The sequence below is a fragment of the Rhinolophus ferrumequinum genome, chromosome 4 (genome assembly GCF_004115265.2).
Source record: "Rhinolophus ferrumequinum isolate MPI-CBG mRhiFer1 chromosome 4, mRhiFer1_v1.p, whole genome shotgun sequence".
Lineage (NCBI taxonomy): Eukaryota > Metazoa > Chordata > Mammalia > Chiroptera > Rhinolophidae > Rhinolophus > Rhinolophus ferrumequinum.
The window spans coordinates 66,805,781-66,828,483 of NC_046287.1; the positions used below are offsets into that span (position 1 = coordinate 66,805,781).

A 22,703-nucleotide genomic window follows, 5' to 3' on the forward strand; every position below is an offset into this window, starting at 1 on the left:
ATTCAGACTACACTGCCTTTGAGACTTACTCTGAAAGTTAGCCCCCTAACTAATACAGCACAATCTACCTCCAAACACCACTATAAATAAATCTGTGTCAAATGACTGGGAATTATTTTATCCACAACTGCTCCCTATATATGAAGCTAGATCCAAGAGACCTTTGCTTTTATATCAGACTTCATCTAGGTGGTTAAAATGTAGTGCTAATAATACAATTTATTTGATCTTAAGTATAGTTTACAGGTTGAACCTCTATTTCAAACAAATGTCAATAATTTTTAAAAGGTATCAGAGGAAAATGTAGATGGGTCATCCCAATTCTACCCTTAAGACCAGAAAGGAGACAAATTACTCCTTACTTTGTGTCTGCAATCTCATTTTCATAAACCCAAAATAACTGGTTAAATCAGTTGGAAATTTTTATCTATATTAGTGAGTTATGTTGTTTTTTTGCCACTTTTTCCTGCCATCTTACTCTTCCTACATCATTCATTTTCATATTTAATTGCTAAGTGTCCTCTTCTTTAACTCCAGGAGGATAAACTGAGATGACTGTCCTATTTACAGGTAGACATTTTTCTCCATTGCTCTAGGCTAGTGTTTTTCAAACATTAGTGTGATTAAAATCACCAAGATGCTTTGTTAAACCACAGATTGCTGGCCCCCACCTCCAGAGTTTTTGTTCCTTAGGTCTGGGGGGAGCGGATTGAGGAGAGGACTAAAAATTTGCATTTCTGACAGTTTCCCAGGTGAACTGATCTGGGGACCATACTTTGAGAACCAGTGTTATATGTAAGTTGATGTGCTTTTTACCTTAGCTATAAAAGACAGTGAAGGAAAAACTTGGTCAAAACAATTGTAGCATCTTGGTAGAAAGAAAGACTTGGTGCTACTCATTCTGCCTTGAGAAGTTTACAAATCTTAAAACAAGCAACATTTTTTATAAATTGACTAGAGTTTGGATAAAACTTATTCCCTTTTTGTCCTTTCACTACATTTAGTAACTTTTCTTAGTTCCCTCTAATTTTTGACAGCTGTCTTGAGATAATTCTGATAGAAATGAACAATTATGAATGCATGTATGAAAAGCTTAGCTTTCAAATTCCCTGTTTCCCCGAAAATAAGACCTAGCCGGATCATCAGCTTTAATGCATCTTTTGGAGCAAAAATTAATATAAGACCCGGTCTCGTAAGACCGGGTCTTATAGTATAGTAAAATAAGACCAGGTCTTGTATTATGGTAAAATAAGACCGGGTCTTATATTATGGTAAAATAAGACCAGGCCTTATGTTAATTTTTGCTCCAAAAGATGCATTAGAGCCGATGATCTGCTAGGTCTTATTTTCGGGGAAACATGGTTTATGGAGACTGAAGCATATTGTAATTTTTTAAATAACTCTGATGTATAAATCTTAGTAAAAGAAAGTGAATAATTTGTACTCAAGAATTATTAATACAAGTTTTAGTGAATATTAAATATTAGGACGTAGGAGAAGGTAGAATTGGTTTAGTGACATAATTTTGTGTATGTCAAGTAGCTCAAATGGTTCATAATTACTAAAATAGGCTAAGTAAACAAAATAAAGGCTAAAGCTTACAATGATTATCTCTTAAGATATATGTGGTAAGAAATATACTAATCTCTTTAAAAAGCTATATTTTTACCACCTTCCTGTGTCCTATCTATATGTGTAGGATAGAGGAACCATATGTATACTATAGTGTATTTATGGTACTTTTAAAAAATTAACAATTGGACCCATTGATTTAAATTTAGAAATACTTCACCTGGGACACACATTGAGCATATTACTTGAAAATGTAACTAACATTTAAAAATAATTTATGTTTACCAGCCTATACACATTCTGTAATTGATGTGTTAATCAAAATTAAGAAAACCGTATTTTATATATACATTTACACAGTTAATACATATGACTATACATAACTTCTTAATAGCTGTCATTCTAGTAAGTCACATCCTATCAGAAATACTAAATTATTTATTTATAGATATTTGGCCGTTCTGTGAGTTCATGAACTTCTTTTTGCAATTACTACCCCTTTGATGATTAGTGTTCCAAAACAGTGAATGAATTCCTAATTGTAAAAAGATTAACTGCTGACATAAAAAATCAGGATCATTATACGTAGTGTAACTTTTTTTAATTCTCTGTCCTGTCTGTATTATAGCTACAGTTTAAATTTTAGATTTTAAAAACATTTAAGTCTTAGAATTATAAACTGAGTAGGCTTCAGACAGAATAGAAATTTAAAGATTTCAACTCAACATGAGGGCTCACTTCAAGAAGTAGTGTTACCTCCCTGTTACTGGAATTACTTAAGGCAGAGACTAAAACATGCTCTTAAAGTAGGATGCATACAGCAAATTAATAAATCAGAAAAAAAGATTGATTTTTATTACCTTGAAGATTTTTTTCAACTCTGAGAGACAGAATTTTGGGGAATAATATTTGGAACTTTTGATTTCAGGTCCTCTGTTAATTTACAGGATTGAATTAAGAAGTGTGATTTCAAGTTTTCTAGTATTATTCCGAAAACATATTAAGAAAAAACTTATTTCCTCCCAACCCTTGTTATTGCAAAACAACATAAGAAACAGTTTTCAAAATTTCATGAGTTTTACTAATTAAATAGTTAAGATAGGTTTTATGAAATTTGCCCTGCAAAACTAAGTCTAGCTTTTATAATTTTTATAAGAAAATGTTCGCTTTTAATCGTTTTTTTCAGAAACAATTATATGAAAGAATAAATTTAGTATTTATATTGCTATTTCAAAAGTACCTGCTACAGGTTTATTTGGAAAGATATAAGCGATAGTACAGTAAATAGGAAAACCAAATTATTGGATATTATCAAATAAAGTTTATAAAAATCCAGATTAAATTCTAGTTAAAGATTGAAGCAATAAAATATTTTCATTCTCCGTTTTTTTACTCTACTAATTTAACTTATGATAAAAAAAAGTTTGCTAATTTCATCTTAAATTTTTTGTGTAAGAGAATAAGTTTCCAAGTAAGTTGATTATTGCCGCAAATAATATTCATGATTCTCTCCTGGAGAGTTTCAATGCATAATAAAGGGCAGAAGGGTAGCTGTGGCAATAATAAATTCAGGGATCTAGTATGAACCAATATGAAACTCAGTTCTCATTTGCAGGGTCCACTTTTTCTTATTACTTCTTCCAGTCATCTGTGCTTTCTGGTGGGTGATGCTGTAACATTTCCAAATTTCAAGTGAACAAATACTAATACTTTTTGGAGAGCTAAGTTGAAATGTATTACACCAAAGTCTATAAACTATATCTGTATTACACATTTCTAAATATTTAGCTAAGTAAATTTTACTGTGCACAAATATTACATGTGTGTGTATGTGTGTGTGTGTAAAATTATAAAGAGGGCCCAGTCCTTGTCCCACCCCTTCCCTGCCCTTGGAGAAGTAATGACAAATTGGTTTTATCTTGTTACTACAATTATTGGCTACCCTAAAGTGCTATGTTGAGAATTTGAAATCTGCACCTAGAAGGAAAGACCAGCATTTATGTCAAATATTTGTTATTTGTTATCCCTGCTTTAGAGCTATGAAAGTTCTCTAAAAATTTCAGGCTTAGCCAGACAGCTGACTCTTGCAGCACAAACTACCATTAAACTCACCTAAGAATATGTCTCTTCTAATATTACTTCAAAGAGATTGCTTTAATCCAGTAGTCCCTCCTTTAAAACAGCAAAGAATCTTCAGTGTGCCACTAAGGAACTCAAAGGATCTTGGCCATGATGATGTCATTAAGAATACCCTTAAGCATTAAACTCTATATTTGCCTCTATGATGAGTTCTAACCACCATTAAAATGATAACGGTTTCTCCATTTAAAATGTAGTTCAGTCATTCTCAAACAGTAGTGTACATCAGATATTACAAATGTAGGTTCTGGTCCCCATCACTGGAAATTCTGATTTGGTTGGTCCAAAGTGGGGTTCAGAAATTGCCATTTTTGTCTTGCTCTTTCTGATACAAGTGGTCTGGAGGCCATTCTTTGTCATGGATTTAGACTTGCTTCCTTTCTTCCATATCATTTTTCCAGCTAGACTGTTTTTAGTTTTAATACTGTCAGCCATAACACCCTGGGGTAATGAGTTTTTGGTTATGCTATTAACAAGTAATATCTAGGGCTCACTGTAAACACAGAGGCTAAATACAGAAATCCAAATATTTAATCTAAGGTTTTATACTACCATTTTGGCTGGCTTTCTGGGCAATGATTACCGGGAATGCTAGTTTCTCCCCCACCTCCTAAGCTCAAATTCAAACTACTTGACATGTCACCACTGATTGCATGCTCCCCAGATTTCATCACCAAAGCATGCTGAGCCTTTCCAGCCTGAATCAAGTTCATAGGTGATTTGTCTTTTGCCTTCCCACAGGTTGACCCTCTAAATCTCAAATGACTTTTCTCAGTCGTTTTTTTAGATATAAACTTACAGTTTATTAGGAGCAGAAAAAGTATCCTTAATCAATCTGAATACCTCACTCTTCTGCTCTTGTTCAGCTTTTTAAAATTGTGGTAAAAGAAAAAATAACATAGCATAATTTACCATCTTAAACATTTCTTGTTGTATTAACCATTGTTACCCATTTCTAACTATATTGTTAAGTATATTCACCTTGTACAACCAATCTCCAGAACTTCTTTATCTTACAAAACTGAAACTGCCCACTGAACAATTCGCCATCCCCCTGCATCATCCCCTGGCAACCACCATTGTACTTCTCAACTGCTTTTAAATAAGAAAGGTCTTTGCTTAACCCTTCCCCCATCAGTAATGGGTTTAGAGTTATTGCCACTTAGCTATGCAGGTATAATCCTTATAGTTATCCTGTACTGTTGTAGTTCTCACCTGTAGAAAGATTTACAATTACAAAGCAATTGTGCTTATATTAAGAGATCCTTAGAGTCTTTGGGTGACTGCAAATGAAGGATATTTTATCCTGGAAGCTTTCCACTGATTTACAGGGAAAGCTAACCCTTTATTCCCCATGAAACATAGGGGACTCCAGAGGGATACTTTGTGCTTATTTGTGTTTGTTGAAGGTTTGAGGGTAGTTACCAGGGCAATTAGGTGTAAATCCTGGAATTTCTGTAGATTTTTCCTACATATTATACAATCTAGGATTGTTTTTGCATTATTTATGTAGTAGATTGGAAATTTTTCTGGACTTTGACAATGTTATTGTTTGATAAATGATTTCAAAATCATTGCTTAGTACAATATGAAACTGTTTACCTTTAAGCAGTTTAATTAGAAACATAATTTGGGAGAAAATAGGCATAAATAAAAGTGCATTTTCTGCAAATGGAGTGTTTTCAAATGTTATTTTCAAAATCATTGGCAGTAAGAAAATCCTCAACCCAGGAAACGTTCCTAAAACTCTTAGATTTTTCAAAAGTTTTTCTTCAAAAATTTGTCTTCCTCTGTCATTAAAATTTTTTAAGAAGTCAATAAAGTCTGAAATCCAGCAAGCAATATCCATTTAAATAACCAGCAATGATGAGTATAATGCTTATGATTTTGACGTAAAAGAAATCTACCTTTTCTAAGTCTAATTTATCTTGGAATTAACATAAAAACTCTGATTGTGAATCTTGGATGATGATAACTGAATCTTTATTTTATGAATTTAATAATTTGCAATATCAGTGTAGTCTTATGATTTTTTCCAGACAAATGCAATTTATTGAGAACAATTTAAAATAATTCCATACTTTTTGTAGTGCCCAGATTTTTCTTTAATGATCTGCTGCAACATATTGACAATATTTCCTTCAAAGAGAATTCTTTAAAATTAAATCTCATTATTCCTTTGATTTCCCTTATAAAATTAGAAATTCTCAGTAAGAAGAAACTTTTGAGTTGGAAAGAATTAGTGAAAGAGTTGGAGTGAATTTAGTTCAATAAGATAATAAATAGTTACTTTTTTTTTCTTTGCAGTGCTCCCTTCACTGTTTAAGATCTTTCTTCATTGCTCACCATTATCATCACACCTAAATCACAGAAATTCACTTAGTGCCATGCAGTCCTCAGGGCACATGCTGTCTAGATCTTAACATCTCCTCTGTATTCTCAAACACAAGCTAGCACTAATATTTTGCCAGTAGGAATCCTTATCAAATATAGTGAACGCCAACCTGAAAATTCCCCAATTTCTGAGCCTTTTATGGACAATTATTTACCTACTTTATCAATTATTAAATTTACTTAGAGTAAAGGATGTCTGTTTGATTTATAATAACTAAAGTTAGTTTGCATTATTGTTCTTCAAGCATTATTACACTGTATTCCTAGTATTTAAAGGACCCTTTTGTAAGGATCCTTTTGTCATTAGGTAACTATGTGCGATTTGGTTTGTTATTTACCATTTATTGTTTGACTCATTTTTTTAAAAAAGACCCAACTGTTACATTTAACAACATACCAAGCTGGGATTCAAGCAATACCTTCCTTTAAGGTGATTTGCTTCACTTGAGACATACTATGTAAAATCTATGTTTTATTTGGTGGAATTTTTTTATATCACTTGGAAAAAATTAATCTTAGGTAAACACAGAACTTGATTCTTAAATTAGATTTTCAATAATTCAATTCTAAATAACAAGTTAGTTTTAATAATTTTGTTACAAAATAACGACAAAGTGAATATGAATGTTATATTTGTGCTACAATTAATAAAGCCAAATCAATTTTAGTTGTGTATTATTTGGACTATTATTTCGAGTATTCATGACATTGAAAGAATCCTAAGGTCTCACCTTTGTCACTTTATTTCAAAGACTGACTCACAAATTAAGGTGTGGTAGAATATGAGATCTTTCTTTTCCTGCACATCCTGAATTTTACTTTAGAAATATTCTTTCCCTTGCTTAATAGATAAATGATCTTCTATTCACTCAATGGATATTGAGTGGCTACTCTGTGCCAGGACCTATGCTGGGGAATAGAGATACAATAAAATATTTCACTGCCATTAGCTTTAAGTGTGCCATGTACAAATTATTTGATTCAAAGCAGCTTTTGGAGCTTAATCACACTCATTTTTCATTCAACAGATATTAATCTGATTATCTGCCTTGTGTCACTGTGTTGGTATATATTGGAAGTATGTTTGAAACTGTCTATTATAAAATGCTGTGTGTTATTTTCCTTTTAACAGTTTATCCTGTTAGTATAATTTTCTATATTCTGTTATCGTGCTCAAAATATATCTCATTGATGCCAATTTAGAGAGCTATAGTGATATTATTTAAAACAATAATTCTGTCTTCCCCATGCCAAATCTCTTTTGATGTCCTAGGAAGAAAATAATAATTCTCCTTCATCTCATGTGCCTATTATATTCAAGTGGTAATGATTTCGTGAGCTCTAGGTTAGAGATGACTGTGAAGCCCCATGCAGGCTCATCATAAAAGACTGCTGTGATTTCTGTGTGTGCATGGAGGTTTGACTTGGGGAAAGGATGAGGAAGGCAAGGAGTAGTGACTTTCATATCACATATTGGCCCTCCCTGTCCTAGGCTTTTGTACTCATTCTCACTTTAAATTTATTTCACTTTCATCACATATACAGTATCTTCACAAACTCCTTTTCTCCCCACATGTCTAATTTACAAAAATCCATCCATCCGTGTTCTCAACTATGACCATCTCACCAGTCTCAGCCAAAAAAATAAGCCTGATTCTACCATGACTGTGTTAGTAAATCAGAAGTTGTAATAATTTTTACTATAGGCACATTGCAATGAAGAGCCCAAAATGCATAAATTCAATTAGTCACTGGTACAAAAGGTTCATTAGTCCTGAAGGTTTTTCCATAACTGGCCATTAATTCTGAAATATTTTCCAGTTAAATGTAAAAAGAATATAGAATTTTAAATATAATTTACATATAATTTCACATATTTTCAATGTTCTTTCACATAGTATTATATCTCATTTCATCCTGGTAAAAATACTGATTTAGATTAGATTAGTTTGATATCACTAGCCTCACTTAACAGATGAAGAAAACTGGCCCTGGCAGGTTAAATGACTTGATATAGATCACTTTGCAGTCTAATAAAATACCAAAGCTTATAAGGAGCCCACTGTACATTGAAGCCTTCTTAATAACACTATAGAAATTTTAAATGGTAAACTTGACATCAAAATTCAGTAAAATGAAACATGTTTTTATAGCTAATTTAAATGGGTTTTTGAAAGATATCCTACATGTTTTCCTGTTTTGGTCACATCTTTAGGCTCAATTCTGCACTCAATCCACTGTTTTGGCCCTTGCAGAAGGCATATCAAGTCATTATATTGGTCCTCAATATACACAAACCTAGATTCAGCCTCTTTGCCTGTAATTATTGAGTCTTTGACCCTCTCTATTATTTTATCTTACTCCCTAGGCTTTGCATCTTAGTGAAACTTCTAGAACTTAATCCTAATGTCTAGAATATAGATGGATCCCTTCCTGACCAGTGAACACAAGTCTTGTCATGGCACCTGCATTGCCTTCAAAAAACAAAAAAATGGACCCTTCAAAAACTGTTATTTACAGAATTTAAGAGATAAAACTACATACTTCATTTGCATAGTAAGTTCAGTTAAAAATCAACTAGAGAATTTTTTGCCTACACTGTTATGAACAAGAGACAAATGACCACATAATAAGTTGGAAGCAGGCTTTTTCAAAATCCTGTTTGAAAGGGATGCTCTGAGTTTTTATCAAATTACCCCAAGAACCCATTGACATCATTATAAGGGAATTATAGCTGTTAACCATGAAGATTCTAGAGTACCACAAAATTTAACAATGCTCACTATATTATATGTATTCAAGATTCAATTGGATTCAATTTCAATAGAATTAAAGCATTATGGTTAAAGCTTTGTTGACTAGGAAATTCCATTATATAAATGACCTTGCTCCTGGCTTCCCAGTTAACCATTGTTTTGTAGCATCATGACTGAGGAATTAACAGGCTGAACTCTAAATTCTTACTTACATACACATTGAATTTTTCTGTCCCTCCATTTCTATGGCCATAAAAGTTTCATAATGGCTCAATCTGCACAAATTACCACAGTTATAAAATGATCGATATGCCTAGGATTATCAAGAAGGAACTTACAGAAGTTCCACATTTGCTTTTTGCTAAGAGAGAAATAAAACAACAATAATTTTAACTCATTGCCTTTACTTTCTTAAGCAATAGCGGTAATTTCTGCTGTATTTTTAGGCGCTGGGTCCCTCCAGAGTTATCAGGAAGTCTCAGTGGCCTTAGTACCGTGTTTCCCCGAAAATAAGACTTAGCCAGACCATCAGCTCTAATGTGTCTTTTGGAGCAAAAATTAATATAAGACCCGGTATTATATTATATTGTATTATATAAGACCAGGTCTTATATTAAAATAAGACCGGATCTTATGTTAATTTTTGCTCCAAAAGATGCATTAGACCTGATGGTCCGGCTAGGTCTTATTTTCGAGGAAACACACGGTAGAGGATAGTCAAGACCAGAGACTTTGCTGCTAGGCAGTCCTGGGTTCAAGTCCAAATTCTGTCACTTATTGTATAATCTTGTGCAAATTATATAACTTTATAGAGTTATTGTGGGAATTTATTCAATCAGCATTTAGTTTATACTAATTAATGCCTCACTGTGTACTGGGCCATCATCTAGGGCCAGAAGATGTATCAGTAACAAAACAGATACTGTTCCTTCCCCTCACAGAACCTAGAGTCAACAAGAATTCTCTTAAAGAAAATTAAATGTCTTAAGATGCATGAAGCTGTTAGCAAAATTTCTGTCACATAATAAGCATTTAATAAATATTAATAACACCATTATTTTTCCCAACCCATAAAATATATCATTCCCTAGAAGGTATAACCAAATTACGCAAAATTGAAAAGGAGCCTTCTTTTACCACAGGAACTCTCAGGTATACGAAGGAGGTTGAGTTAGTTATAATCCTTTGAAACTGTTTTCTGTTAAATATGAAACCACACAACTGCTTAAGCAGAAATTTCTTGGACAGGAAACAAAAACACTAACTTTTATAAATGGAAAAAAATTACAAATTAGCCTTCATCAAAACTAAAAATCTCTGCTCATCAAAAGTCACCATTAAGAAAATAAATAAGGAGGCGCGGCCAGTTAGCTCAGTTGGTTAGAGTGAGGTGCTCTTAACACCAAGGTATCCAGTTCGATTCCCACATGGGCCACTGTAAGCTGCGCCCTCCTTAAAAAAAAAAAAGAAGAAGCTGTGCACAGACTCAGAAGTATGCATACTTTTATTGCTGGAGAAAATCAGAGCTGCTTTGTTTCCTTTTTTTAAAAAGATGATCATTAGGCATTTTGCATGATTTAAAGACCAACTGCCCCACTACTAAAAGGATTACATTCACCTGTTGCCTAATATTGGTGTAGGTCTCTATAATGACTTGACAACTTAAGATTTTCTTGTCTAAATCTGCCATCAACTTTGCTGATTTGTTGTTGTTGTTTTTTCCCTGAAGGAGCCGTTGGAGTGATGTAACACCCTCATTTTATAACATAAGAAAATATTAAAGATGTCATGTGACTTGTTCAAAATCATTTAACTAGTCATTTCAGAGCCTGAACTAGACCTTATTAAATGGTCTTTCCACAATTCATTGTCTACTTCTCTATTACTTTGCTTGAAAATGAGAGGGAGATAGTACTTGGAATTCATTCAGAATATTTGTTTTCTCTTAGCTAGAAGAGTTTTCTCATCTGTTTGTTTTAAAGTTGAAAACATTATTACAAGATTATGTTTGTAGGTCATTTTGACTCTGAAAAAAATAGCTTTCTCATAGTTGATACACACCTTATCCCTTGGTTTCAGGATGGTAAAGGAACCATTATAATTTAGGGCCCAGTTACTGTCATAGAGGCTCCTACAGATCATCTTGATACTGAGCTTTTCCTCATTTCATATAATCTTGAACTATATTTTTTTCTAGCACTTGGTATTCTGTTTTCCTTTGGTACTTACAGATCCTTTAAACCTCTCACTATCTCCGATATGTTTACATGAAACATCTCACAGCTATCCTTTCTATTAATTACATAAGTTTTTATTGTTCACTCTGGAAAAGGAAACGATGTCCTTTAATGTCACTGAGGTTTTTTTAATAATGTATAGCTAAAAATATAGGTTATCTTGTGTCAGTTCATTGTTATTTTACAATTGTGTCGATTTATATTTATGTGATTTTTGTGTCAGAATAGCAGTAGCAGTAGTAATGATATGTGGCTTAATACTTTCAGAGCATTGCTTTTTTTTGCTAATTAAGGATGTGCCTATGCTTTTCCTTTTCAATCATATTGAATTTTTAATGTGCAGTAAGAAGCCACTATTTGAGGTAGGAAACGGCAATTTGAGGGAAATGAAAGCATTCATTTATTTATTCAACAAATACTTATGAGTGTCTTCCCATAGGCCAGGCATTGTGCTAGGGAAATTGCTTACTTTTACTTTTTTTTCCCCCCTCTAATCTCAGGTGGAGTTGATGAAGAATAGTAAAATTGTATGTCATTTAAGATGTCTTTGTATGAAATACGCATTTACAACATCATAAAACATTGGAGGGTTTGAATTAGAATTACAAAAAGAAATACATTGGAGAAATAATTATCTGACTTTTTATTACAGTTTTAATTTTGCCCATGAATACTTGTCATTATTTGGAGATAAGCTCTGTTCAGGATATTACTATTTTCTTCCCAGAACAAGTAGAATTGTTTTTTACTTATTTATTTTTAGAATTCTCAGATAGTATAATAAAGTCATTTTAGTAGGAAATTGGGAATTCACTGGATATTTTGACTTTTTAAAACTCATGAACACATGGCCCCTTAGATTTGAAATGGAGAAGTAGCCATTATAAAATAGGACCCAATTACTAGCATTCAAAATGGTTGTAAAATGTAATATACCATATATACAGTTGATGATGCACCAAGTAAGTAGCATAAGGTAAAACCTTATTTCCTTCCACCTAAATGTTTTAAGTTAATCAGTCTCCTTCCAATACTAGTGGTGTATTACTTACTCCACGGTATCTACCCATCCTTGGAGAACCCCCAAAAAAGTAAAGGACATATTGCCATGATCACTTTTAAATAGCATTTGAGCCAAATTTTTAATTAATTTTATGGTTTTATAAACTAATATTTTCACAATGATAAATCAGACTTGGGAAACTAGTGTACTTTTTAAACATAAGATGTTTTATAGCCTTTCTTAGAACAGATACATTTAATATGGTTCAAAAAAGAATTTGTCTTCTTTTTTCTCCAGTAATAAAAAACCTGTTTTGGTTCAGTGCCCTTATATAAAATCCATGTCCTCTGTACAGTGGAAGCTATGGATCCTATTCTAGGATCGATCTGTTACTCTCTGTGGGACAGTATGAAGAGAGAAGTTTTGACATGAAAAAAAGAAAAATGCCACCCAACCTCTAGTGCTTGAGCAAGAATATTGTGTTTAGTAATAATGCTTTTTAACATTTTAATTAAGATATAATTTACATAAAGTGAAATACTCAGATCTTAATATACCATTCAATCAGTTTTGATGAATATCAAGACACAGAACATTTTTCCCACCCCAGAAAGTTCCCATATCCCTTTCCCAGTAAACATTCCCACCCTCCCCCATCCCAACTTCCAAAAGCAATCACTGATCTGATTAATTTCTGTCACCACAGGTTAGTTTTTTCTATTCTGAAATTTCATAGAAATAAACATGAATTTTTTGTATTTGGCTTCTTTCACTCAGCCTGTTTTAAGATCATCCATATTGTTGAGTTTATCAGTAGATAGTTCCTTTTTATTCCTGATGGTACTTTTTTAAAAACAGGCAAGAAATAAGCAGATCTTCACTGAGTATCTTAATTGACACATACTACTACTAAATCATAGCAGCAAACCTATAGGTACTAATAATTGAGGGGACAAAATAACCTCTAATATTAATATTCAATACAGTACTCCTAGCATTCAAACAACTCTTCCCACCTTAATAAATGTTGTATGTATCAAGAGGTACTCTTTTGGAAGACTAAATTATTCTATTAAAAACAGAGGTCCTGGGCAAGTGCACTTCAGCAACTGCAATGGCCACAGACTTGTTACTGCTTCTTTCACTTTATATTTCTGCTTTGACCTTGGAAAGTAAATGTGAAAATAATTTCAGGTGAGGATATACTTCTTATGATGGTGATAACCTCAGTAGCATTTATGTACTCTTAAAATTCTATAACAGACCTTATTAAGTTAGTGGATCCAGACATCCACTCTGATCCATAATTTATATAAATGAAAGGAGAGTAGATACAATGAATGCAACGTCCAGATTGTATTTTTGCTAAATTTTTGCTTAAATTTTGCAATTTTAAGCAAAGATTCATTGAGATTCTGGAGAGTGGCAATAAATGTAAGCAAAGATTATAACATGATTCTGGTGAGCCATAGTAAAATATGTACCAATAATAAATCAAAAGGGTGAATTCTTACTATCTGCTGTTGCCTTTTGCAAGATAATTCTGTCCTTACCAAAAAGGAATCTGAATTTTGACATAACTAATCATGAGAGAGGATGGAGCTGGCCTTTGGCTAGTCCATCCCAATTTTTACCATCTCCACCTGTTAAGATTCTAAAATAAGAAGCTGCTGAACCACCAAGAGATCCCAGAACACTATGTTATATACTATAGGCATACCCAACTGGCACTTTCTTAACTTTGGAAAGTTGTAGGTGATTTCAATGTTTATACAACTATTCAGCAAAGGAAAGAATAACCATATGGGACTATAGAGCGTGTATCAGTTTTACGGAAAACAGCACTCAAATGAAATAAATTTGCCAGATTACTGAGAGAATATTAATACATTTTCAGATTATTCCCATTCTTCGAATCCCTCATCCACTTACTTTCTCATTTCTTTTGACTTTCTGAGTACCACTAAAAATACACACCTTTCTTCTTCTCTCTCATACTTATTTTTCTCCATAGTTCCTAAATTCTTTTACCATGTTCATATTTCATTCTGATAATTCAAAAACTTCTGAAACTTCCCTTTAATATGACCTACTTTAGTGTAGAATTCGGCTTAAGTCTTATTTCTTCTAAACAGGAAGTTATGTTTAAACTACCAAGATAATCTCTTTAGTATAATTTAACCCATAAAGAGGACTCGCAGTGCTACCATACTAAGCTTCAAGGATATGTGTTCTATTATAAAGACATTTAACCACTTTTGAGCAGTATACATGAATTCTTTAAGCAGTTTATCATTTTAGTTGTAATTAATTTTAATTAATTGTTGATAATGTTTGTTGCCATGTGGAAAAATGAGACTATGGCCATTGTTCCTATTTGACTATGAGTGATGATACCAGTTTAATATTAAAAGGGTATAAGTTTGATTGCCAGTTAGTACACACTGCTTGAAGGATTTTGAAAAGTAATAGCTTAGCAGAAATTCAGGCTGATAGTAAATCATCTTTCCTCGTCCCATGTATTTATGGTTCTGGCTAATAAAAATTAGATTTTTGCTTCTTACTTTGAGAATGAAGAATGTTTTTGTTGCTTCTCAGTCAAAATGTTCTAATTAATAGTTCTGTTTTTACTAACATGTATAACAGTTTAAATTAAAATTTAATGTGATAATCATTTGTTTTTCCACTGACGTATTTAAAACCAGAACTCTAATTTTTACCAGAAATAATTTCACCTTCTTCCCTTTGAAATTGGAAATAAGGTCCTGAATGTAAGACCTGTTCTTTAAGGGACATGTTCATATAAAGTAGTAGGAGTAGGAGCTAATTTTGCTGACAATATGAAGTTTTATAACATCCACATTATTTTGAAATAATTTAAGTAGATTTATTCAGGATTTAAAAGGCTTTACATGGTATTGTTGCAAAAGAAGTGATGGTGTTTTAAAGAAAACTTTAATATTCACCATTGTTCAAAAGTTCCAAAACATCAAACATTTTGAGTTTAACTATCCTTGTTTCTTAAAAATAAAATATACTTTGTGGGTGGCCAGGTAGCTTAGTTGGTTAGAGCATGGTGCTGACGGCGCCAGGGTTGCCAGTTCAATCCCCTCATGGGCCGCTGTGAGCTGCACCCTCCTAAAAACACAAAATTTAAAACAAAAAAAAAAGTCTGGAAAAAATATATATACTTTGAATACTGTGCAGATACCCATCTTATCAGAAGAGGAAGCAGTTAGCACAATATAGAATTTTAGCGCTGGAAGAGACTTTGACATAATCTAATTTAACCTCAGCATTCACGTAGTTCACTAAAATCACTTTCTCAAGGCTCTTTGCTTTTCTGCACTTATTTCCAAAAATATTGAAGATCCACTAGTCCCCAATTCCTTTTGCTTTATATGTGTAACTGTCTTCATTCCCTTCTGATATTTTCCATAATCATGCTAATGATTATACCTAGGAGGATTATTTCCTTTGTTCTTTATGCCTGAATTAGTTCAAGAAAAGAATAGTGTATCATATGCTGAAGCATAACCTTTAATTTAAATACTTGGCAAAAGGAACGGTGAGTAATTCAAAATTTTAGAAGTAGTTGTAGTAACAGTCCATCAAGTCACTGGTAGTCTGGAGGACACATACCATGTGGGCTTTGCCATCATGATTTAAGAGTCAGTAATACTACCCTACTGTATAGGAGAAGTAATATCACCTACCCTACTCGAGTGGAGAAGTAAGAGCGGGCAAGAACAGCTTTTCAGTTGGGGGGGCTGTTTTCTCAATCCCATTTCTCATTAAATCAACAGATTTTATTTTGCATACAGCATAAGCTAAACAATCTGCTATGTCTGGATATACAGCAGACAATAAGATCTAGTCTTTGGCTCCAAGGAGCATGTGGTATACCGTGTTTCCCTGAAAAGAAGCCCTAGTATGATTTTTCAGGATGACATCCCCTGAACATAAGCCCTAATGCATCTTTTGGAGCAAACCTTAATATAAGACCCAGTCTTATTTTCGGGGAAACACGGTAGATAGTTAGCACGTGGCAATGCTAGATAACTGCCTACAGAGCGGAAAAGATACACAAGATCTTTTAAAAGCCTTTGTAGCTCCACCACTGCAGAAGCAATTATTAATTAGCTTTGCCTTCCTCATGGAGAGACAATGAGAAATATTTATGATAACTAATTGTGGGGCATTCTGGAAACGAAAAGGGCTATAAAAGAGCTGAATAATAGCATACAACATTAAATTATATGGTAGAAACAGTTCTCATAGGTATGTGCTGTATTTATGTCATCACTATACGACTGTTACCAAGGAAAAGCTAAATTAGGTAAATAGAATTGCCTGCCTTTTGCAAAGTCAAGAAAATATCTATTCACAAGAGAGATTGTAGAATCATATATTTGGGGTATTATATGAGCTAAATATAAATGGAATATCAAATATAAGGTGTAGTTTCCACATGTCTGCAGCTTCTATTAACAATCTGCATGTCAATGTTTGTTTAATGTATTTATCTCTAACAATGTTTAAATGCTGCCACTATCCAAGACGATTACTCACGAACAAGGGATTATATTTTCACGCTTAGAAACTATAAGAAGGTTCATTAAATTACATAGAATGAACATCTAACCTTTCTGTGATTAACCTATCAGTACTCTAGGTTTGGGGAAGTTGTTATCAATGATTTATCATACCTGATCCTTTCTGATTTTACTTATGTTTTTAAAGTTTGTTAATTCTCTCAGAGAACTAGGATGCCAATTTGTATCCCATTCTACATGCTCAGAAGATGAAGAATTTATAGAATTGGGCATTTCTTTCGTGTGCTTTTATGTAGTCATTCATTATACCCAAGATTGAGATTCTCAAACTATTGGAAAAAGAAGGGATTCCTTTTTTATAGTCATTTAATGTTACATGACTATGAACTAATCCTAATTTTAACATTAGCTCTTTTATGTTTTTCACCCTAATTAAGTGAGGTAATAATGTTTAGCCTGTGGCATAATAGAGGACAGATGATATGATTTACATTCTCTTTCCTCTGAACAATATGATTTTTTGGGGGGTCTCAGTTTATAATGAGACACGTCTCTAGTTTAACTTCAACACACCCAACAAAAATATTTAAACTTTAACCTTATGTGCATGTCATTTATTTTTAAAATGTACATTAATATAATTATTACTTATTAAAGAGATCTTCATTTTTTATTGTCTTACCCTGATTTAACAAATTGATTAATATGGAGAACTTCCACACAGTTGCTTATTATTTTATTTGTTCTATGTATTGGTGCTTTTGTCTCTAATGTCCTTTTGTCCTTATTATTTTATCTCTATACATTTACATTTAGCATTTCTACTTAGAATAAAGAGATAGAAGCATGAAAATGAATAACCCATGCAGCAAACAGATGTGCTTAATAGAAATGAGTAATTAAGGCTGGAACCCTCAGTTCTAATACTGTTTTCAAAACTCGGTTATTGCCTATATTGTTGCTTCAGTGATTAAAGAGAGTAAGTAAGGATAATATCTAGTCAGATTAAAACAGGATAACTAAACCTATGGTTTAAAAAAAAGAGCATATGATGTCTGTGCACTGCATAACAAAGTATTACTAAAACTCACCCAAATAAATTCTCATATCTTCAGATTTTATGGGAATGCTCTAGCTAGACTTGGATTTGAATCTTCATAATGACAAAGGTTCTAACATTTTTTAAAAACACATTATACTGTATTTAGAAAATTAAAAATTCATCTTCCTCGTTATACTTCTGCTAAGTTTGTGAAACTGTACTGTACTATTATGAAAAAGGTAAAACTTTATATAGACTTAAATTATGAAAAGTAGCATCATGTGCATTTAAAAAAATTTTTGGTAACTTGTGGCACTTTGGTAAAGGAATGTGCAATTATAAACGTTTATGCCATTTTATTGGTTCTTTAATTCCCAGGAATTACTAGGCTTTAGATTCAAAACCAAACCCAATTTTAAGACTAGCACTTTTTACCTACTGGTAGTTCCTGTTTTTCTTTATGTGTGGAACATTTCATTTAAACCGTTGTTTGCAATGAGTTTTAGCTTCCCTCCTCCATCCTAACCTCAAAAACCTCTAATTTAAGGAACACTTTAAATTAATCCAGTGGTAATTAGAAAAGCATTTTGGGTACCATGGCTATTTATTCTGGTGCCCGACTTTAGTAATTTTCTGACAAAAATAATTCCTGAAAGATAATATTCAAACATTTTAATTAGTTTTTATTGATTATAATTAATTAAGTTGGTGTCCATATAGTCATAATTTATCTTAAAATCTGAAGCTGCCAACAGAACTAAGTATACAGCTGTGCTTAAAATACTCTCATATCCTCCAAAGTGAAATGATAAGAAGAAATAAAATTCTGTATGATTATGGCTACTATATATATTTCTATTAGGCTACCAGTATTTTACTGTGACACACTCATGGGTATTGGAAACAAAATGAAAACAAATATAAATGCTTTAACATTAGATGTTGGCATCAATACAGATTATACATAAGCTGTTGCAATAAAATATTTATGTGCCTGTATGTAAAGAATTTATCTTAGGTTTTTTTATGGTCTTTTCATTTGAGGCTGCACAATCATTTTAAATATAAAGACAACAGAATATATGAATGATGTCCTTGTTTGCCATGCATTAAATATCTTGTTGAATTTTTGAGGGACTTTAGCTGCCATATATTATGACAAAAACTAGATTGTTCAGAAGCAAAATGTGAGTCTTATGTACAAATCACCACATTTAGAAATTATACATCTTTCTCTTTCCTCACAAAATGAATTTAGAATTTATAATTCAGATTTTATCAATTCAAGCTGCTAATTATTAAAACTTATCTAATATGCATTAAAAGAGTAAATGAAACAGACTACAAAAGAATGCTAATTAATAACATAACCCCGTATACTATCAAACTTTTGATAATGTTAAGTTTCTTGTAAAGCCTTAAAATATTTTAGTGAAAAATTAATTACTTGGAAGTGAAGGCACTTTATTACCTTGAACTAGCTATCTGTATAGAATTTGTCTAAAATTCCATAAAATATTCTTTATGCTTTTATAAATTTATCCTATTTATGTGTTTTTCTAAAGCTTCTTATAATTCAAACTATTTTAACTTAACAGAAAATTGCATTACATAATATAAACAATGAACAATACAGAAACAAAACTCAAGAGTAACAAAAGTGATGTGATAATGGCAAGATTGTTAGTCTAAGTTTGTCTACAGTCATTTGAGGTTAAAATGTAAAATTTAAAAGCTAATTTTGACAGCTCTTATTTTTTTTAATCTTATTTTTAATTGGTACTACCTGTGTTGAAATGTTGGTCCAATATAAGGGTAATCAAAACTATTAAGCCAGCCTGTCATAACTCAATTTTGTTTAGTTGAGATTTTTATTAATGTAAACCTAAAACATTAAGAAATCAGTTCTGTTTCTTCTATGCTCAAATCAGCCATGCCTGGTGAATTATCAAGTTTAAACTGGTAACATGGATGTGCTTCTGTGTATAGCTGTTTCCTCTTCAAAAAAATTACTAGTTGATTTATACAATGGATTTAATTCAGCAAAAAGAGCATTGGGTAATTTTTTTCAAAAGTTACATTTTTTTTGAAGTGTAAACTTACATCTTTTTGATATTTATAAAGATAGGCTAATGTTTATCCAAGAAGAATTATTTCAACAGAAGAATATTTCAAAGTGAACAAACTTTGCTTTCTTTTTTGTTTGGGAGCAGTTCACTTAAAAAAAAAAAAAAAACATTTGTCTACAATTTTACTTACCTTTAATTCTTTCTCTGTGGTGGCCATATTTCTATCACTAGTTTTAAATGTTTTACTAAATGTAAATGCTGTTTCATAGACACAGTTACCATTACATAGTACGGAAAGGAGTCAAGTTTATTAGAGGTCTTCTCTTACCAAGGAGAGACTGAAGATAAATTCCATGTCAATTCTTTGGTTTGTCTCTTTGTTTCTTTTTAAAATAAGATATATTAACCCAAAGGTATGTTAATGTCATGGCATGAACAATCTTAAATGTAGATCTATTGAGTATTTTGTGATGCTGCGAACAGACTTTTCTCAAATTTCTGTGATGCTAAATATTTTCCTTAGAAGGTTTTAATGTTAGATTGTTGTTCTGAAAGATGTTGGTCCTAGTGGGATTTTTAAAAACTGGGAAAACAAATAAACGCATGTATTACAAGTATAGAAATGGTGAAATGTAAACTTAATCGTATAGTACTGAATCTATTTTCAAAAATGTTTTGCTGTTAAATACATACAACGTAAAATTGCTGCCGTACTGTAATTGAGTACTTTTTCCTAAACGACCCTGTTATCACTATTCCAGAATTAGAAGTTGGGCAGACACATGATTGGTTCATGTGTCTGCATAGATGCTTCAAGGTATATTCTCTTGGTGAGTAAAAATATATTTTCTTTGACATCAATGCATTGAGATCTGAATATACCTGTATCTATCTATTCTTATTGCACATTTCTTATACAGTAATCCTCTAATATGCCAAAATTGGCCTAGACACAACTTAAAATTGAGGGTTTGTTACATGCTTTCTAACAGAAAGGTTTTCAATGATATTCATTATGGGTTTGTACTGTAAAAATAGTAAAACTCCCTTTAAAATTTCATCTATGCTAAATTTAAATTAATATTTTTTCTTTAGCTCACAAATTACCCTAAATCCAGAGAGAATATCAACCTTTTCACTGTTGTCAAATCCAGCATAAGGAACAGCCCTATGACACTACAAAAACAGTTGAGGAATAAGGAATAAGTCTCTTATGTTACACTTCAGAATAAAGGCACTGGGTGAAAGAAATGAACCGAAGTTCACCGCGAATGCAAGGCTTCTGTACTTGACATTCCTCCACGGAAGGGAAGACAAGTGTCAACACCATTGACATCATTTTCAAACTGATCTTATGTGGGATATCTTCCACCACACTGGAATACTTCTTAACTCTATCAGGTTTTTTATTTTGGTTTTTTGATTCATCAAGCCTTTCAGTTTTCAAAAGACCATTTGTCAGCCATGAGGTAGAGAGACATAAATTTGAAAATACTTTCTTAAGAGATCATGTAACTATATAACTCAATTTAAAAAATGAGGAGGCGGGATAATTTCAATCCACTGCCTCTCACAAGAAACATGTTTTTAAATCTGTAACTGCTTTAGTGTTAACAGGGTACAAAGTGTTTTTTGTCCTGTATTGTACTTAAAAGGTTCTCATTGATTGGTGATTGTATTGTACTGTATGAAAACAAATCATAAATTGCCTTGTATTGCTTATAACAGACCATAACATGTACTACTTCCATTTTCATGTTCCAAGTTTTTCAGTGATGCATGTTAACAGTTAGGTCCTAAAATTCTGTGGTGCTAATTTTTCCATATCCAATGGTGCTTTTGTGGATGCTAACTGCACACATGCTGAACAAAGCTTGAAATTTAAAACTTTCTTCCCTTCCTCTGTTTATATGAAGTAAAATAAAATAACTTGAATACGTCTCAAAGTATCACTGACAATCTAATAAACTGGTTTATATGTGTCATTAGTTTGGATTTAATTTTTTTTTAGAAAGCAGATTAGTTCTACTGGGCCCTCATGTCAACCAAAAATTGATCTTACCATGTGTTTATTTTGTTATTTCATTTGTGCCTACAAAATTGTAGTAACTTTGGGAATTTAAATTCAGTTGGCCTGGCTTCTAAAATCAAGTTTAGATCAGATCTGTAAAAACTAGACCTATCAAACCCAGAAATAAGTAAGTTGAGAAGACCAAAAATGTGCCATTTGAGTGCCTTTGTTTATCTTAGTACTTTATTAATAAAGTTTTATCATCTAGCTGAGCCATGAGATAGCATTTGCGTGGACGCAGGTATGCCTCAAAACCTTTGTTGCAATTCCAATGACAATGAAAAGGCTGTCCCTGTATGCTGATATTTAAAGTAAAAGTTCTACTCCACACATAGGAAAATAAGGATGGAAAAATGAAATTGGAACTTCTCAGGAAAAACTGTTATCCTATACCGTAATGACCCCTGCAGTCATCTTACTGCATGTTTAATTTTAGCATCTGCACTAAGAATCACAGCATTAGGACAAATGAAGTTACTATCCTCATGAGGATAGAGGGTTGTTTCTCTTAAACCAGAGCTAAATTCAATATTAAGGCAGTGTGCAAATTTACATTCTGACCTTGGTATTTTGCCTAGCCCATAGATAATCTTAAATTTAAAAAGAAAAGATCAAAACACATCTATTAACGTTCTGCAAGCAGCAATCATTGATCTCAAATAGATGATCAAACCTATCAATCTAATCTAGTGTGTCCCATGACTGAAATGACACTCCCATACTACAACGGTTCTTTATTATATAAAGAAAGTAACTATTTGCCTCAAATAGTTAATCAATCATGCCTAACTTCTAACATCAGAAGATGAAGCTTAGAAAATAGAGCCAATATGGATAGTAGGCTGACATCTCCAGGACTTGAAC

The 22,703-nt window shown here is 32.4% G+C and overlaps 1 protein-coding gene across 1 annotated transcript in view; it reads left to right on the forward strand.

Moving 5' to 3' along the window:
* Positions 1-21,756, forward strand: part of PURG (purine rich element binding protein G) — a 32,762-nt gene extending 11,006 nt beyond the window's left edge. The window contains 2 exon segments of the mRNA XM_033104434.1: positions 20,864-20,897; positions 20,900-21,756. Coding sequence (XP_032960325.1) covers positions 20,864-20,897; positions 20,900-20,967 — 102 coding nt within the window. The 3' untranslated portion in view covers positions 20,968-21,756.
* The last annotated feature ends 947 nt before the right edge of the window (positions 21,757-22,703 follow it).